This window comes from Schistocerca serialis, chromosome 1 (assembly GCF_023864345.2).
Source record: "Schistocerca serialis cubense isolate TAMUIC-IGC-003099 chromosome 1, iqSchSeri2.2, whole genome shotgun sequence".
In the NCBI taxonomy this organism is placed as follows: Eukaryota; Metazoa; Arthropoda; class Insecta; order Orthoptera; family Acrididae; genus Schistocerca; species Schistocerca serialis.
Window position 1 is genome coordinate 483,260,938 of NC_064638.1, and position 14,970 is coordinate 483,275,907.

Sequence of the window (14,970 nt, forward strand, 5' to 3'; positions counted from 1 at the left end):
TCATATGTTCATGATAGGGGTGTAATTGCTGCTTTACCATTTTTCTATTCATTGTAACCTTCAAAGCCTGCATTTTTTGGACAAGTTGACCAGCACTTATATTGATGAATCTTCTCCCTCGTGATCTAACACCATCTCCCCAAATTGTGGTGTACAAGCAGACATCATCTAGAAGACAGCCTTCCCCAGTGACATAATTAAGATGTATCGACAAGTATTTATTTCAGGACTTCTTTTAGTTTTGACCAATACTATCCCCTGTAAGAATATGAACCACTTTTTTTAAATACGCTGTTTAACACGTTCGCTGCGGCTGACGCTTATAAGCGTTTCCGCGATCAACACGCCAGAGCGGCTGACGCTCATAAGCGTTTCCGCGATCAACACGCCAGAGCGGCTGACGCTCATAAGCGTTGCCGCGATCAGCAAGCCAGTGCGGGTAACACTTATAAGCGGTGCGCTCGCTAGCTGAGTTCTAACTAGGGGAGGTCGCCAACTGGGACACGCCGATTTCGTCCGAATTGTTTCTAGAAAGAGGTGGGACTCCACATAACGTGCCCGAAATATTTCGCCTGAGTTGGCCATAGGAAAGGAGAACATGCTCTCGAAAGTTGTTCCGATAGCACTATAGGAGGCTATACCCTATTTAGCGCTCTGTTCGTCGTTATTGGCGTAGAGTAATGGTCAAGCGCATTGCTCACGAAACAGGCGACTTGGGATCAATCCCAGGTCCGTCCTGATTTTTTTTTCTCATTTTTATTTTACTTCGTATCTTCAGAGTGTTCGGTTATTTACGGTAGATGTATATTTCTATCGTCAAGTCAAACATCTAATTAAAAGATTACAAAGTGCCCCTGAATAACTCCAACAACAGCGAGAGGTATCATCAAGAGAAGATGCAATTAAAATACATTCGACCGTGCTGCATCAATTCAGTGCTCTTGTGGACACCCCTATGATCTAGTACGCTTAGTACGCTTGGTTTGCATCCAAACTATTAGAGGAAACACCTTAGTTTTAAAACTTGAATTAAGTGTGCTTTCCAATGAAGCATGTTGCAGAGAAATGTAACTGCTCAAACAATGCCTTCATAAAATGTGCCTAGAGTGAAACATATATGTTTCACATGTTTCTATGATATGTCACCATAAAAATGGCAAAACTTCTACTGTCGTAATGAATAAAAAGTAGCGCACGTAATCACAAGAATCTTTAAAATTTTTATTTTCATTAAAACTTTCGCCTAGTTATATAAATATACTACTTGAATGTATTTAAATTCTACGGTAAATAGTTGCAAAATCTGACGAAACCAAGGAAAATAAGAATGAAAACAATTGAAAAAAATTAGGAAGCACCTGGGATTGATTCCAGGTCGACTGTTTCGTGAGCAATGCGCTTGACCATTACGCTACGCCGTCAACATGTTCGCTGCGGCTGACGCATATAAGCGGCGCGTTCACTAGCAGAGTTCTCAGTTTAGTTTGTTCGGCTGTGCACTCGTGTTAGTTCAAGTAACCAACGACATATCACGTAACGTGTTCCTGTCTGCAGTTGTGTGTTTTCGTTTTTTGTCGTCTGTGTTGTGCATTGTTTGCAATGGCGGCGAATGAACCGACACCGGGGCCTTCGAACGCGAAAAAGTGTAGGAAGAGTGACCAATATACTGACCATGAGTTACTACGTGTGTTAGAAGATAGTGATGTAGAGTTCAGAGAGGACGAACCAGATGAGGGTGACTGGCATTTGGAGACTGCAGAAACAGACCACAGTGATGACAGTGTGGAAGCAGAACTGTCCAGTATGTTTCGTGACAGTTCAGAATCGGACGATACGGGCGACGATGATGAGGAAATCGCCGACGATAAAGAACCAGCGCTCGCAGAGGTAAGCAAACCAGGTGTTACGTGGCATGAAGAACCACATGGGATGCAGTATCACCCGTTTACGAAAGCAGAATGTTTGCTGATGAAGCCTGCTGGCAATACGCCAATGGATTTCTTTAGGCTACTGGTTACAGATGACATACTGCAGCTCATAGTTGACGAAACAAATGATAACGCACGGAATATATTTGCGAGCGCAAATACACAAGAGGGCTCTAGAATTAGTAATTGGAAACCCGTAAGTATAGAAGAAATACTTGTCTTCCTGGGGATTTCATTACATATGGGTAATGTCAAATGTGCCCGACTACAAGACTACTGGAAGAGGGATCCGCTGTTCGAAAATAAAGGAATAACGACGAGTATGAGCAGAGACAGATATTTGCTTATCTTACGCGCATTGCATTTTGCAAAAAATCCAGAGTCAGGCGAACCGAAACCAAATGATCGACTGTATAAGATACGCCCTATATTGAATTATTTCAACAACAAAATGTGTAATGTGTATTATCCAGGTAGGGATCTCTCTTTAGATGAATCAATGATTCTTTGGAGGGGACGATTGTCATTTAGACAATACATAAAAAACAAAAGAAATAAGTATGGCATCAAATTGTACATGCTAAATAACCCAGACGGCTTCATCAATAAATGCGCTGTGTACACGGGGATGCGTGGTGATATGGGGGGAAAAGGGCATGCTGAAAAGATAGTATTGCATTTGTTAGAAGAGAAGGTGAATGTTGGCCATCACATTTACATGGACAATTTTTACAACAGCTTTGCCTTAGCTAAAACCCTGTTGAATGCAAAAACACATTGCACCGGGACACTAAGGGTAAATAGGAAAAATACCCCTAAAGACATGGTATGCGCCAAGCTGGGGAAAGGGGACACCATAGCACGATATTCGGACGGGGTAATGATCGGCAAATGGAAGGATAGACGAGAGGTCTCCTATATTTCCACAGAATACCCCAATACAATGGAACGTGTGCAGAATGCACGCCAGCAAATAGTCGCGAAACCACTGCCAATTATCAGATATAATAGTTGTATGTCTGGGACCGATAGGCAGGACCAGATGTTGTCTTATTATTTATGTGAACGAAAGACAATCCGCTGGCCAAAGAAACTATTCTTCCATGTAGTTGACATGCTAATGTTCAATGCACATTACCTATATAATAAATACTCAGGGCATAATATGACTTTGTATGATTATAGAATACAAATAATAAAGGGACTACTTCCACCAATGGACGTTACAAAAGGTGTGTGTAACAAATGTAAAGACACACATGTTGTGCAAAAGCGGGACGCAACGGAAGGGACGAAGCAAGTTATGCGGAAGCGATGTAAAACGTGCGCGGCACGGGGCAAGCGTACGGATACACCATACGTGTGTATAACGTGTCCAAACCAACCTGGATTCTGTTTGAACTGCTGCACAATTACACATCCATAATGTAATGGGACGTCGTATCTACAGAGGAAGATCTGTTTGTGTTTGATTTGTAAAGTGTTTGTTTTATTTGATAGCCATGTAAATATAGTTACATTGGTTGCTCAGAATATGATGTTTCTGTACAGTACCGTATGTGGACTTATTTGTGGTTTGCTATAAAAACATCACCTCTACACCTTGAAAACTTATTTGTTACTAGCTGCAGTGCCCGGCGTTGCCCGGGTGTGTATTCATTCCTGTCTTATTTTAGTCCATCTGCTTCTTCTCTCTCTGTCCATCGCCTCCTGTTCTATCGCTATCTATTTTCCATTCATCTCAGTTCCGTTTTCACACAGGTCAATCTTCATGACATAATATTTCCTGTACTATGTGTCCCACAAGAATATAATTTTCCATGTTCCCCGGGAAGAATATTAGGAAACTGCAAAATGAGGTGCGAATGGAGTTGGTATTACAGACGTAATACATTACAACCACATGCATAGTGGGACGGATTTTCGTGCATTTCATAGTTTTGACGTCATATCTCCTGTACTACGTGTCATACTATGATATAATTTCAAAGCTACATTTAGTGGTATATATGCATATCCTCTGCAAAATTCTTCGCGAATAGCTTTAGTAGTAATGACATAATAAATAGAAATCACAAACCTGATGTTGCGGTTATTCAAGAACAGAATTGTTTATGACGTCATATCTCCTGAACTATATATCGTAAGTAGTTTTTGCTACCATAGCAAATGATTCATTACCTTAGAGAAGATTTGTACCAAATTTGATTGAAATTGGTGTACTAGTTTAGGAGCAGATGTGGAATATCGTCACATGATGCGGCCGTTTTTGACGAATTACATTGTTCATGACGTCATATCTCCTGACGTATGTGTCGTATGTGGTTCTTACCCCTACAGTGATAGTTTTCCGATAATAGGAATATGTGTACCACGTTTCGTTGAAATCGGTCCAGTAGGAGGAGATGTGGAACATACATACATACACATACAGTCATTTTTATAATATGTATATATTTGTGATTGGGTTTCCATAGCACCACATTGCAGACGAGTCCTGTTTCTTTTTCTTCGTTTTATAAATCTTTTGGTGTTTTCCGACTAATTCTTTTTCAATGGAGTGGATTTGTCACTTGTGTGAATTGCATTTTCTGTCCAGTTAGCAATACAATAAATAAATAAGGGGCTTTGTTAGAATTGTTTGCAATAAATGCATGTAACGCTTATAAGCGACAGACAGCAGGCAGCATTTATCACATGATCGGCATGCAGCTAAAGTGTACTTGTATTTCTATATCTAGCACCTCTTCCGCAGACGTTATATTCGTTGCCAATATTACGTTCGTGCACAACATGAATTTGTCGCAAAACTAGACATTAGTCTTGCGATCAAAATTTAGGCGTGTTCATAATTTGTATTCAGCCAGGTATGGATTACGAAATATAAATTCCAGCAGTATCTTATTATAACTTGAAACTGCTGACTTCCCTTGCAGAACAAAGTTTTATTCATCCATAAGAATTATGAAAAGATACAGTGGCGAGCTAAGTCGGTAACTATGTAAAGTTATTTCCTCGAAATAAAAATCATAGAAGGCCGTGCGGCTGCAAAGAGAAGTGATTGCAGCGCTCCTGGCAGCTAGCCCCGAACTGTTTTGACTGAGTGGAACGCTGCGCCTCTGGTAGCCAGCGTACGAACTCCAAACGAATCAGCTGGCGGCATCTAGTTTATTCGCCACAAACTTACAGGTTTCGCAGGGCTATGATTTCAGCTCTCAGCGCACGTGCGCTTACAAGCGTCCGCCTCGCGCGTTAGCGGCTCGCACTGGCGACCGCAGCGAACGTGTTAAGAGGCACTAGCATAGACAAATATGGTCCTGGAGAATTGGTGGAGTCCAAGAAGGAAGAAATATTTTTCTGGGCTGTATTTTCCTACTCTTCATTGCTGGCTTATGTGGAATGCCTTTTGGTAATGTTTGTTTAGAAGATTGTTGTTTAATTTGTTTTGCTTGATAGTGAAGTTTTGCTCATATTACTTTGGCTAAAATTTTGTTGATAGTGTTTACTTAGTATTATCAATATCACTAATTCTTTCCTTTCATTCTCTATTCTTCTCATTTTTAATTCAGTGCTATAAAATTTCACACAATTTACATTGGGAATTTTACTTGTTTGACATGCAGTTGTTGATTACACAGCTTTAGAGTCTGCTGGTAACCACATTTTTCTCTTTTCTTTCTCCTGTTTTTCCTATTCTTCATCTTCTTCTTCTTCTTCTTACCTCTTGCTCATTTTAAATAAAATAAATTGATTTTATATTTTATAATTGTAAATAATTTATAAGTTTAAATGTGTTATCTATCACAGTAGGCCATATTTATGAAATGTGCAGGTTATACTTAAAAGCATATTTTTTTGCGGCAGGTTTCTGGTCGACGTCTGTCATCTGAATCTGGATTTAGCAGCACAGATAAACTGAAACGAAAGGGATCTCGAAAACTGAAGCTGAGTGAAAGTGTTGCAAGCAGCCTGGGCAGTAATTTAAATCGTGTTGGTGGAGCACATGACTTAACAAAAATGCTGTTGACAGATGATTATTTCAGTGATGTAAATCCTCGTAGTATGCGGCGCCTCTTGAATGTTGTTTACATTACAGGTAAACTGTGTAATGTGCTCCTATAGCTGTTCTTTATGGTTATTACATCCATGTAAAATTTTGGTTGTTGAACTGTACCTTTGTTTTTATAGTGTAGTGCATTCATATGAAACGTTGTTGTTAGTGAAATCTTAATAAGGAATTAATTGATCGAAGTATCTGTACTTAAATAAATGAAATCTGTGTCAAATTTGCTAGCTTCTAATATAAATAATTTAGGAGTGAAGTAGACCACTCACTAAATAGGAGAAATGTCGAGTCATAAAACACACACACACACACACACACACACACACACACACACACACACACACACACAGAGAGAGAGAGAGAGAGAGAGAGAGAGAGAGAGAGAGAGACCTGTACTCCTGCATTGTGCCAGCTGGACATGACTGCCGGGATTGCAATACTACTGGTGGACTGGGATGTGGGGTGTGTCAGGTATTGGTTGGTGGACAGAGAAAGAGGTGGGAGACATGAGGAGACATTAGGAATGGGTAGCTAGCTGCTCTGATGGAGGGGGACGGATATGTATGCTAGACATGTGACGCACAGGTACTGGAGCCAGTGAGGTGTATTCCACAATGCAGATTATATGGAGACGTGGACTTAGAGAGGTTAGCAGGAGAAACTGTGGGGTAGCTTGAGACTAGGAACTTTATGGGCGTGAAAGATGTGCAAGAGTAATTCCTATCTACCTGTATGTAGTACAGGAAGGCTGGTGCAGGAGGGAAGAATCCGGATGACACAGGTTGTGAAGCAACCATTGAACTCAAGCATGTTGTGCTCAGCAATGTTTTTGCTACTGGGTGGTCAGCTTTGCTCTAGGCCATAGGGCGGTGGCCATTCAACATTGGACAGCTGGTCAGTTGTCATGTTGACATAAAATGCTGTCCAATAATGGCAACAGAGCAAAGTTGACCACCTAGTGACACAACACGCTACTGAGTACAATATGCTTGAGTTCAATGGCTGCTTCACGAGATACGCCATCTGATTTCTTCTCTCCAGTACAGTATTTCCTGAGCTGTATAGATGAGATTGTTCTTGCAACACATTCCTCCAGTAATCTTTCAGGACTCAATCTCTGCTAATCCACCGTCCCCACATCCTCTCCTCAAGGATTTCCCATTCCTTTGTTCTCTCAGCCCATCCCATCACCAATCCCTCTTCCTGCATCTTGTCCCTTTCTTCCTCTACATAAGTAATAAATGTGAAACAGTATCATTTTAGATTTCTAACAAAGCCTCAGATAGCTATTGACACTTATAAATATGAAAAGTCAGAATGTCATCTTTTACTTCCTGTGGTAAAATGTTTTCTTTCTCACTGATTAGCCACATTTGTAAATATTTATTGTATGGAACTGAAGTGTGTTGTGTACTTTCTTAATTGTAAAAATACCATCGGAACGGAAATATCTTTGTAATGGAATGTGGTGTGTAGTACATTTTCTTCCCTTTTTTATAATATTGCCATTGCTTACTACTGTATAATTTTTCTTCTTATTTTACTTTTAGGTCGTTTGCTAAAGGCTTTTCAGATAGACTTCAACTGGTATCATCTTGCAAGCTGGGTAAACATAACTGAGCAGTGGCCGTTCCGAACATCATGGATTATATTGTATTATGATACTTATGAGGAATCACTTGATGATAATACATCTCTCAAGTCATTGTATGACAAGTAAGTATTGTTCTGACATTCTAATGACAGTGGTTGCTTATGTGTTAGGAAATATGAATAGTTAGTAAGACTGAGAACATCGCTGAGATTTTGGATGAATCCTTCTTCAAAACTAACAGAATGCACATACATAGAACTTCACAGCTGTATTGTCCCCTGCTGACTGCATTGTGATGGCACTGCAACTAGATGGGTTAGGTGTTGTCTCAGGTGGGGTAGGGTGGGGAGAAAGGTAGGGAAAAGGAGGGGAAGTTGGAGAAGGGTGGCTGACAGATGGGAGAGAGAGAGAGAGAGTCAGCAAGGATGATAGGAATGTGACTATGATGACCTCATTTTGGCAGATGCAGGGGGAATTGCACATAGTCCACGATGATAAGGAGTGGATTGGGAGGGAAGTAGAATGGAGAAAGTGAAGACTGCAGAGAGGAGGGTAAGTGCAGGATGAATGACATGGGGGTCATAAGGGGCAGGAATGCAGGTGTTGTTATGGAAGGGGTTAGTAGGGTTGGGGTATAGAGGTTTATAAAATCAAAGGATGTGTTACAGGGACTGTTCCCATTTGCATAATTCAGAGGATTTAACATTAGGGGTAGGACCCAGAAGCTGTGGATTGTGATGTGAAACCACAGTTGAAGTGTTGCTCGTGATGCTCAGCAGTGTGCTCCACCACTGGGTGATCAACTCTGCTGCTGACCACAGTTTTGCTGTGCCCATTCACTTAAGCAGACAGCTGGTTGGTGGTCATACCCACATAAAATGCTGTGCAGGAGTTATTACAGAGGTGGGATATTATATTTCTCATTTGACAGGTGTGATACAGTAGGGTCTGTCTGTGACGGGGCTGGAGTAGGATGTGCTGGATGGATGCAGCAGACAGGTCTTGCATCTGGGTGTTCAAATGAATGTAGGTTGCAGTAGTTATGCAGAGATGAAAATGCTTGTACAAGATAGAGCAGCACAGAGAAGCGCATCGGACCAGTTATTGAAAACAATGGTGTAATTCATAAGATATTTCACATGTACCGTTTAATGTTTTCAGTGAACACCAACAACTCAAGAAGCTAAACTCACTGTTGTAATTAGAATACGAAAAGATAAAGAAAATTAGAAGAATATGGCAAGGCTGCTCACACATGTAAAGCAGTCTTGACAGTGCTGTTGCTACTACAGTCTTCCATGTGTTGGTCTCGTTCCTAATCAACGGTTTGAAATGAGCTTTTCATGCCTTCTGCATGTGTACATATTGCTGCTAATTTATTTTTTCCTAGCTAATACTTTTCTTCTGGAGTAATAATTTTTAAGATTGAAAAAATATAAGTATTCTTGTTGCATATATTGCCAGTATTATGTTTATGTTTTCATTTTGAAATAAAGGATGTTGCTATCATATATTGCTCTTCCTTTGGGGGAAATGTGATGCAGCAAGTGAAGAAGGCATGAGACAAGACAAATTAAGCTTGAGTGGTAAAAGAGGTTGGGAGCACAAGCAAGGTACCCAACGTAAGTGTAAGAGACTAGTATAGAGGTGAAACTGGTGCTTCAGAAAGGAGATGCAGAGGATTAAATGCTGTAGAAAATACAATAGAAAAATAAGTTAGTGTAGTCAGACTTGTAAATAAAGTCTGTCATTGGAGTTTACATTAAATGTTGCTTAATTATATAATGCTGCATGGCATGCTCTGATGTGTACTGAGAACTGTCAATATAGGTGAAGTGTCTGTTGCTGTTCATATAATCTACACACAAGCTGATAAATGAGCAGAAGCTATCCCAGGTCTGATCTGTCAGATTTTGAAAAACTATCTGGCTCTGAAGGTGTGTGTGTACAGCAGAAAGCTATTATTATTGAACTAGTTACCTTGAGAAAAAGAGACAATTTTTTGGGTAATTTGGAGTTTGACTAGGTTATCCCCATGTTGGGTTGGTAGTGGAATATGACCCTTGTTGCTGTGAAAATAAGGATGGACAGGGGCAGTCTCATTTCCAATTAAACTTCTTGAAAGCATTATCTTAGTAAACTAGTACATTAAAATGTTGTATCCCAAGGAGAGTCATTCTGTTTGTGTTATGTTTACAAATTTTGGGATTGTGGGGAGAAGGAAATGACAGAAAGTCTGTGCTGTGCAGTAGGTAATAGTTCATGCTTTTGAACAGCATTGTTTTTGTAAGATGTACGTCAGTCAGTTTACAGTAACAGAATCACTTTAAAAGTTTCATGAGTTATGGATTAGTTAGCGATAATGGTTGATTAATTGGCTACTGTGAAATATGTAATACAGTAAAGTGCTGTTCAGTGTCCTATCTACCTTATTTGGTTTTCTCATTAATAATATTTTTCGTTGTTTCAGAGTTCGCCCTCAGATTCCAATTTCAAAAGATGTAGAACCATTATTGGAACTGGACAGAGATGAGAAGAAATTTGATATATTCCTGACTTACCATCGAAATACTTTGCTAGTTAGCGACATGAAAGTATTTTTGCCATTCACAATCAATTTGGATCCCTACATAAAGAAAGTAATTAAAGGTTCGTATGATGATAACAAAAAATTAATATATTTTGTTTATTTATGAGTGTGTCACATACAGCATCTGTGTTGCATCTGATTCTGGCTTGCATTAACAGAGGATCAACAGAACATGGATGACACCGGATTACAGTTTGGATCATCATTTGCTGCAAAATCTCCACCCCCACAAATACCAGTTGCACAGCAGCACTCAATGTGGTCATCACCACAGTGGGCAACTGCGAACAAAACATCCTTACTTAGAAGACAGGTGAGCACCTTTATCAGTTTTAGTGTACTTCAACAGTACACTGAAAAATGGATCTGTTGATTTCCTTATGACATTCAAAACATTGTTATGTTTCTCTGTTGGTTGCAAGTGTAATAATACAAATGTAGAATATTTGGGGTTTGGCAAAAGAGACTGAAAGTTCTGTGGAATGCTGTCACATAAATTTTGGAACAATCAGTGACACAAGCCATGGGTTGAGGTTAATAATAATTGTTGGACTTGAAATTCTGAAAGCCTTATGAGCTAGTTAACGCGGTGGGAAGGAATTATAATATTTAATCTGTTGTGGTGTTGCACAACTATTTCATGTTCTCAAGGCATAGCAAAATTGTAATTAATTAAAAGGTATTTTACTGTAGGCTACAAATAGCTTTTCATTTTACGGTGCCTAATGATCTTGTTTTCCTAATGAGACATCCTTTCATACTGTAGAGACCTATTGGACGAAGTGCTTCTGTGCAATCAAATTATGCACCTGCACCAGTTGTTAGCTGGCCACAGGGGTGGATGACGTTGCAGGAACCTATGCCTCATCCTCCATTGTTACAGCAACCATCAGTCTGTCCACCATTGACCATAGGTCGAAGTTTTCCTGTAAGTTATCATTCTGAAACTTTATCTTAATAAATTTTTGTAATTAGAAATCTCAAATTCTCTTGCTACAGTTGAAAGAAAATAAACTAGTTTGACTATCTCAAGTCATATTTCCCCCTTCTTTTTTTTTTCAGGAAGAAGTTCTGGAGAACAAACTTTCGGGTTTAACTGTTGATGGAGTTTGCAGTCTTTTAGCTAAAATTGAAGATCTCAGTACTCCTTCCGTTTCAAAATATGCTAATGTAATTCGTGATAACAATATAAATGGTAGAGTTTTACTGCACTGTGATCTGGAGGAGCTTAAAAAGGTGCATATTGAATTAAATTGTTTTACATTTGTTGTTCTGTGTTTAAGAACTAAATTATGGGTTTCAGTCTTTCACCTTGGTGTGCGATAGTGAAGTTGACATACCTATATTACTGAACACAATGAAATAAAGTTTCATGTTTTCTGTGGATGAAGAAAATCAGAAGGAATCAAATAATTTAAAAATTGTAACAGAACATAAAATTTGAAATCATAAAAGCTCAGCTTTGAATGTAGATAAGAATTTCTTCTTAATATGAAATTTGCGGCATATACAGCAATCATTGTGCTTCTAACAACCCTTCACTTGTATAGGGTAAAAGTAAATAATTTTAGCTCATTGTGTCCTCTGTTTTTCTTTAACTTTCATTTTAAAATATTATTATTTTATCAATTGAAGGTTCTCCAAATGTCATTTGGTGATTGGGAGTTGTTTAGAATGCTCATTGTTTCACTAAGGGAAACTGAATTTTATGGGCCAAATCAACAAGAGGAACTTACTTCAAAGAATGTCAGGTTTTCTGTACCAACCAGACAGTTCATGCCACCTTCACAGGAGAGGAAAGGCAAGTGTAAAAAAAGGAGAAACTGCAATTTATTTTATATCAGTACTGAAACATTCATTTAAATGTTAACTTTATAATGGTCTTCTTTTAGGTCTTAGCTCAAAGCAGGCAGGTTCACTTGAAAAAGAAAAATCATCTTCACGAAGCGAGAGCCGCACAGCAAGCAAACAGACTGTGATGGAGAAACAGGCAAGCATTGACATTATCTTGTTGTCTTTCCTAAAGAGTTGAATTAATGGAAAGTTCTCGGGCTTCCAGTCAGTGTATTCATTATTGCATCATTGAGCCATTTCAATGAACTCATCCAATTGCAAAACCAAGAACTTTGTATGAAGCAAGCATTTATTTAAATTCACTTCTTAATGAATAAAGAAGAGGAAACTTCTTTTCTTCCTTGCAGACATTCTGAAGCTTTTGTAAAATCAATGCTGTTTTACAAATTAAATTATTCTGTCTATATTATGATAATTGCAATTATGGAATGGTAAAGACAAACAAAGAAAAAGGAGGAGGAGGAGAAGAAAAAAAGTGTTTACCTACTTGGACTACAATGTTGGGCAGCATACTTGATTATTAGAACCTTCTTTTTATGAGATCAATTTTGGTTTCCATTTTTCAACTGATGTAATTATCTCATGTGTGACCTTACACTCTTTTATATACCTGTTAGCCAGAAATGGAAAATACTTCTCGATATTCTTTCATTCTCTGTACATAATCACACCATTTGTTGCTGTTATCTTAAACCTTCTCCAAACTCCAAATGTTCAGCAGTTGCTGCCCACCAGCTTTTTTTACTTTAGTTATTATTGTGTCTGCTAAAGGGCTGTTTGCAGGAATTGCGCTTCCGCAGCCTGTATTTGGCTTTTGTCTTACGCTTTTTTGGTGCTTTGCTATCTTCCAGACATTTGAAGGAACACAAATGTTTTCATAAAATTTCCTTACTTTGTCTTTCAAGAAGTCCCGCCCCCCCTCCCCCCCTCTTCCCATTCACCATTCTTTTAGTGCTCACACATATATATACTAAATTTCTGAGTTTACAGTCAATATGTCCTCTTTGGATAATACACCTGACCTGCTCAGACTTTTCATTTCTCACATATTGTAATCATGTACTGTACTGTTGATGTGCTTCATATGCATTAGCCCTTATATTGTATTCCACAATTATGGTGCTGTGTTCACCTTGAACAAATGAAATCTAGTTTCATTCTTAGTTAGCACAGAAATATTCAATTATTGAAGGAACTTTGATTTTTGTTCAGATGCTAGTATCTGTGCAGCTTGGTTGGTGTTAATGTGTTCTATTTGGGGTGGTCCCAGATAATGTTACAAACTGTCAGGATTGATGGAGAAAGGTAATGTGTCAAATTGAGGTAATGGACCCTGGTCTGGAAATGATTCAGTCAAAATTTATAACCGAAAATCATTTTGATACCTCTGACAGTGGACCACTTCTGCTGCTATTTCTTTGCTTTCCATATTTTGGTAGGGTAGTGTATTGGATGACATAATTACTAGCCAATTTTACTGACATTGATTTGTTGTAGAATCATGGAACATATTTTGTGTTCAGACCTTTCTGGACTCTGAGAAGCTCATCTGCAGAAACCAGCATGGTTCAGGAAACAGCGGTCATGCGAGACCCAGCTGGCCCTCTTTGTGCATGACATACAACAGACACTAGATACTGGCTCCCAGGTTGATGCCATATTTCTCGACTTTCGAAAGGGGTTTGACTAATTTCTGCACTGTCGCTTGTTCCAACAAGTGTGCGCTTATAGTCTATCCGATGAGACATGCGGTTGGATAGAAAGTTTTATAACAGACAGGGAGCAGTATGTCGTCCTGAATGGGGTGGCTTCCACAGAAACAAGCGTAACTTCAGGTGTGCCCCAGGGCAGCGTAATAGATCCACTGCTTTTTATAATTTACATAAACGATGTGGTTGATTATATTGACAGTGGCATTAGACTGTTTGCTGATGATGGTGTAGTCAACAGGAAAGTACTGTCACACGAAAGTTGTGAACAAGTCAATGAGGCTTTGCAGAAAATTAATGCGTGGTGTAATGACTGGCAGTTATCTCTCAATATTAGTTAGTGTAACCTACTGTGTATAACAAGGTGAAAATCCCCATTAATGTACAAGTACAAAATAGATTCCCAGTCTTTGGAAGCAGCAACATCCGTCAAGTATCTGGGTGTGACTATTCGAAATGATCTCAAATGGAATGATCAGATTAAACAAGTAAGGGTAGGGCAAACTCTAGATTGTGGTTTATTGGCAGAATCCTGAAGCGATGCAATCCTTCAACAAAGGAAGTAGCTTACAATATGTTAGTTCATCCAGTCTTAGAGTATTGTTCGTCTCTATGGGACCCTTACTAGTTGGGTCTGATTCAAGAGATTGAGAAGGTCCAAAGAAGAGCAGCAAGGTCTGTGACTGGTACATTTAGCCATCACGAGAGCGTTACAAATCTCATGGAAAGTTTGAAGTGGGACACACTTGCAGATAGACGGCGCGCTAAACGGAAGGGACTGCTCACTAAATTCCAAAATCCGATCTTCACCGATGATGTAGAGCATATATTATTACCACCAACTTTCAAATCGCGCAATGATCACTATTCAAAGATAAGGGAAATTAGAGCTTGTACTGAGGCATTCAGACAGTCGTTTTCCCCTTGCGCGATCTGTGAGTGGAACAGGGGGGGGATATGGCTTTTAGTGCAAATTGTGCCCTCCGCCACACATCGCTTGGTGGCTAGCAGAGTATATATGTAGGTGTAGATATATTATGGACCAAAACAAGAAAAAATTATTAACTAAACATGGGCTCTAAAAATCCACATATCTTATGAGCTGTGAACACTTGTTTAATAGAAGAGATGTGTTTCACAATAACAAAGATGAACAAGTGCTTGTAGCTCTTAAGGTATCCGCTGTAGAGTCTATGTTTGCAGGACATTTTTTTCTTGTGTTGGTCCAT

At 39.2% G+C, this 14,970-nt stretch overlaps 1 protein-coding gene across 7 annotated transcripts in view; it reads left to right on the forward strand.

The window, feature by feature from the left end:
- Positions 1-14,970, forward strand: part of LOC126473637 (kinase D-interacting substrate of 220 kDa) — a 383,513-nt gene that overhangs the window by 331,754 nt on the left and 36,789 nt on the right. For all 7 annotated transcript variants that reach the window (XM_050100846.1, XM_050100835.1, XM_050100866.1 and 4 more), the window contains exons 19-26: positions 5,793-6,024; positions 7,545-7,710; positions 10,059-10,237; positions 10,337-10,491; positions 10,945-11,106; positions 11,241-11,414; positions 11,814-11,979; positions 12,071-12,168. In XM_050100846.1, coding sequence (XP_049956803.1) covers positions 5,793-6,024; positions 7,545-7,710; positions 10,059-10,237; positions 10,337-10,491; positions 10,945-11,106; positions 11,241-11,414; positions 11,814-11,979; positions 12,071-12,168 — 1,332 coding nt within the window. The remainder of the gene's footprint in view (positions 1-5,792; positions 6,025-7,544; positions 7,711-10,058; positions 10,238-10,336; positions 10,492-10,944; positions 11,107-11,240; positions 11,415-11,813; positions 11,980-12,070; positions 12,169-14,970) is intronic.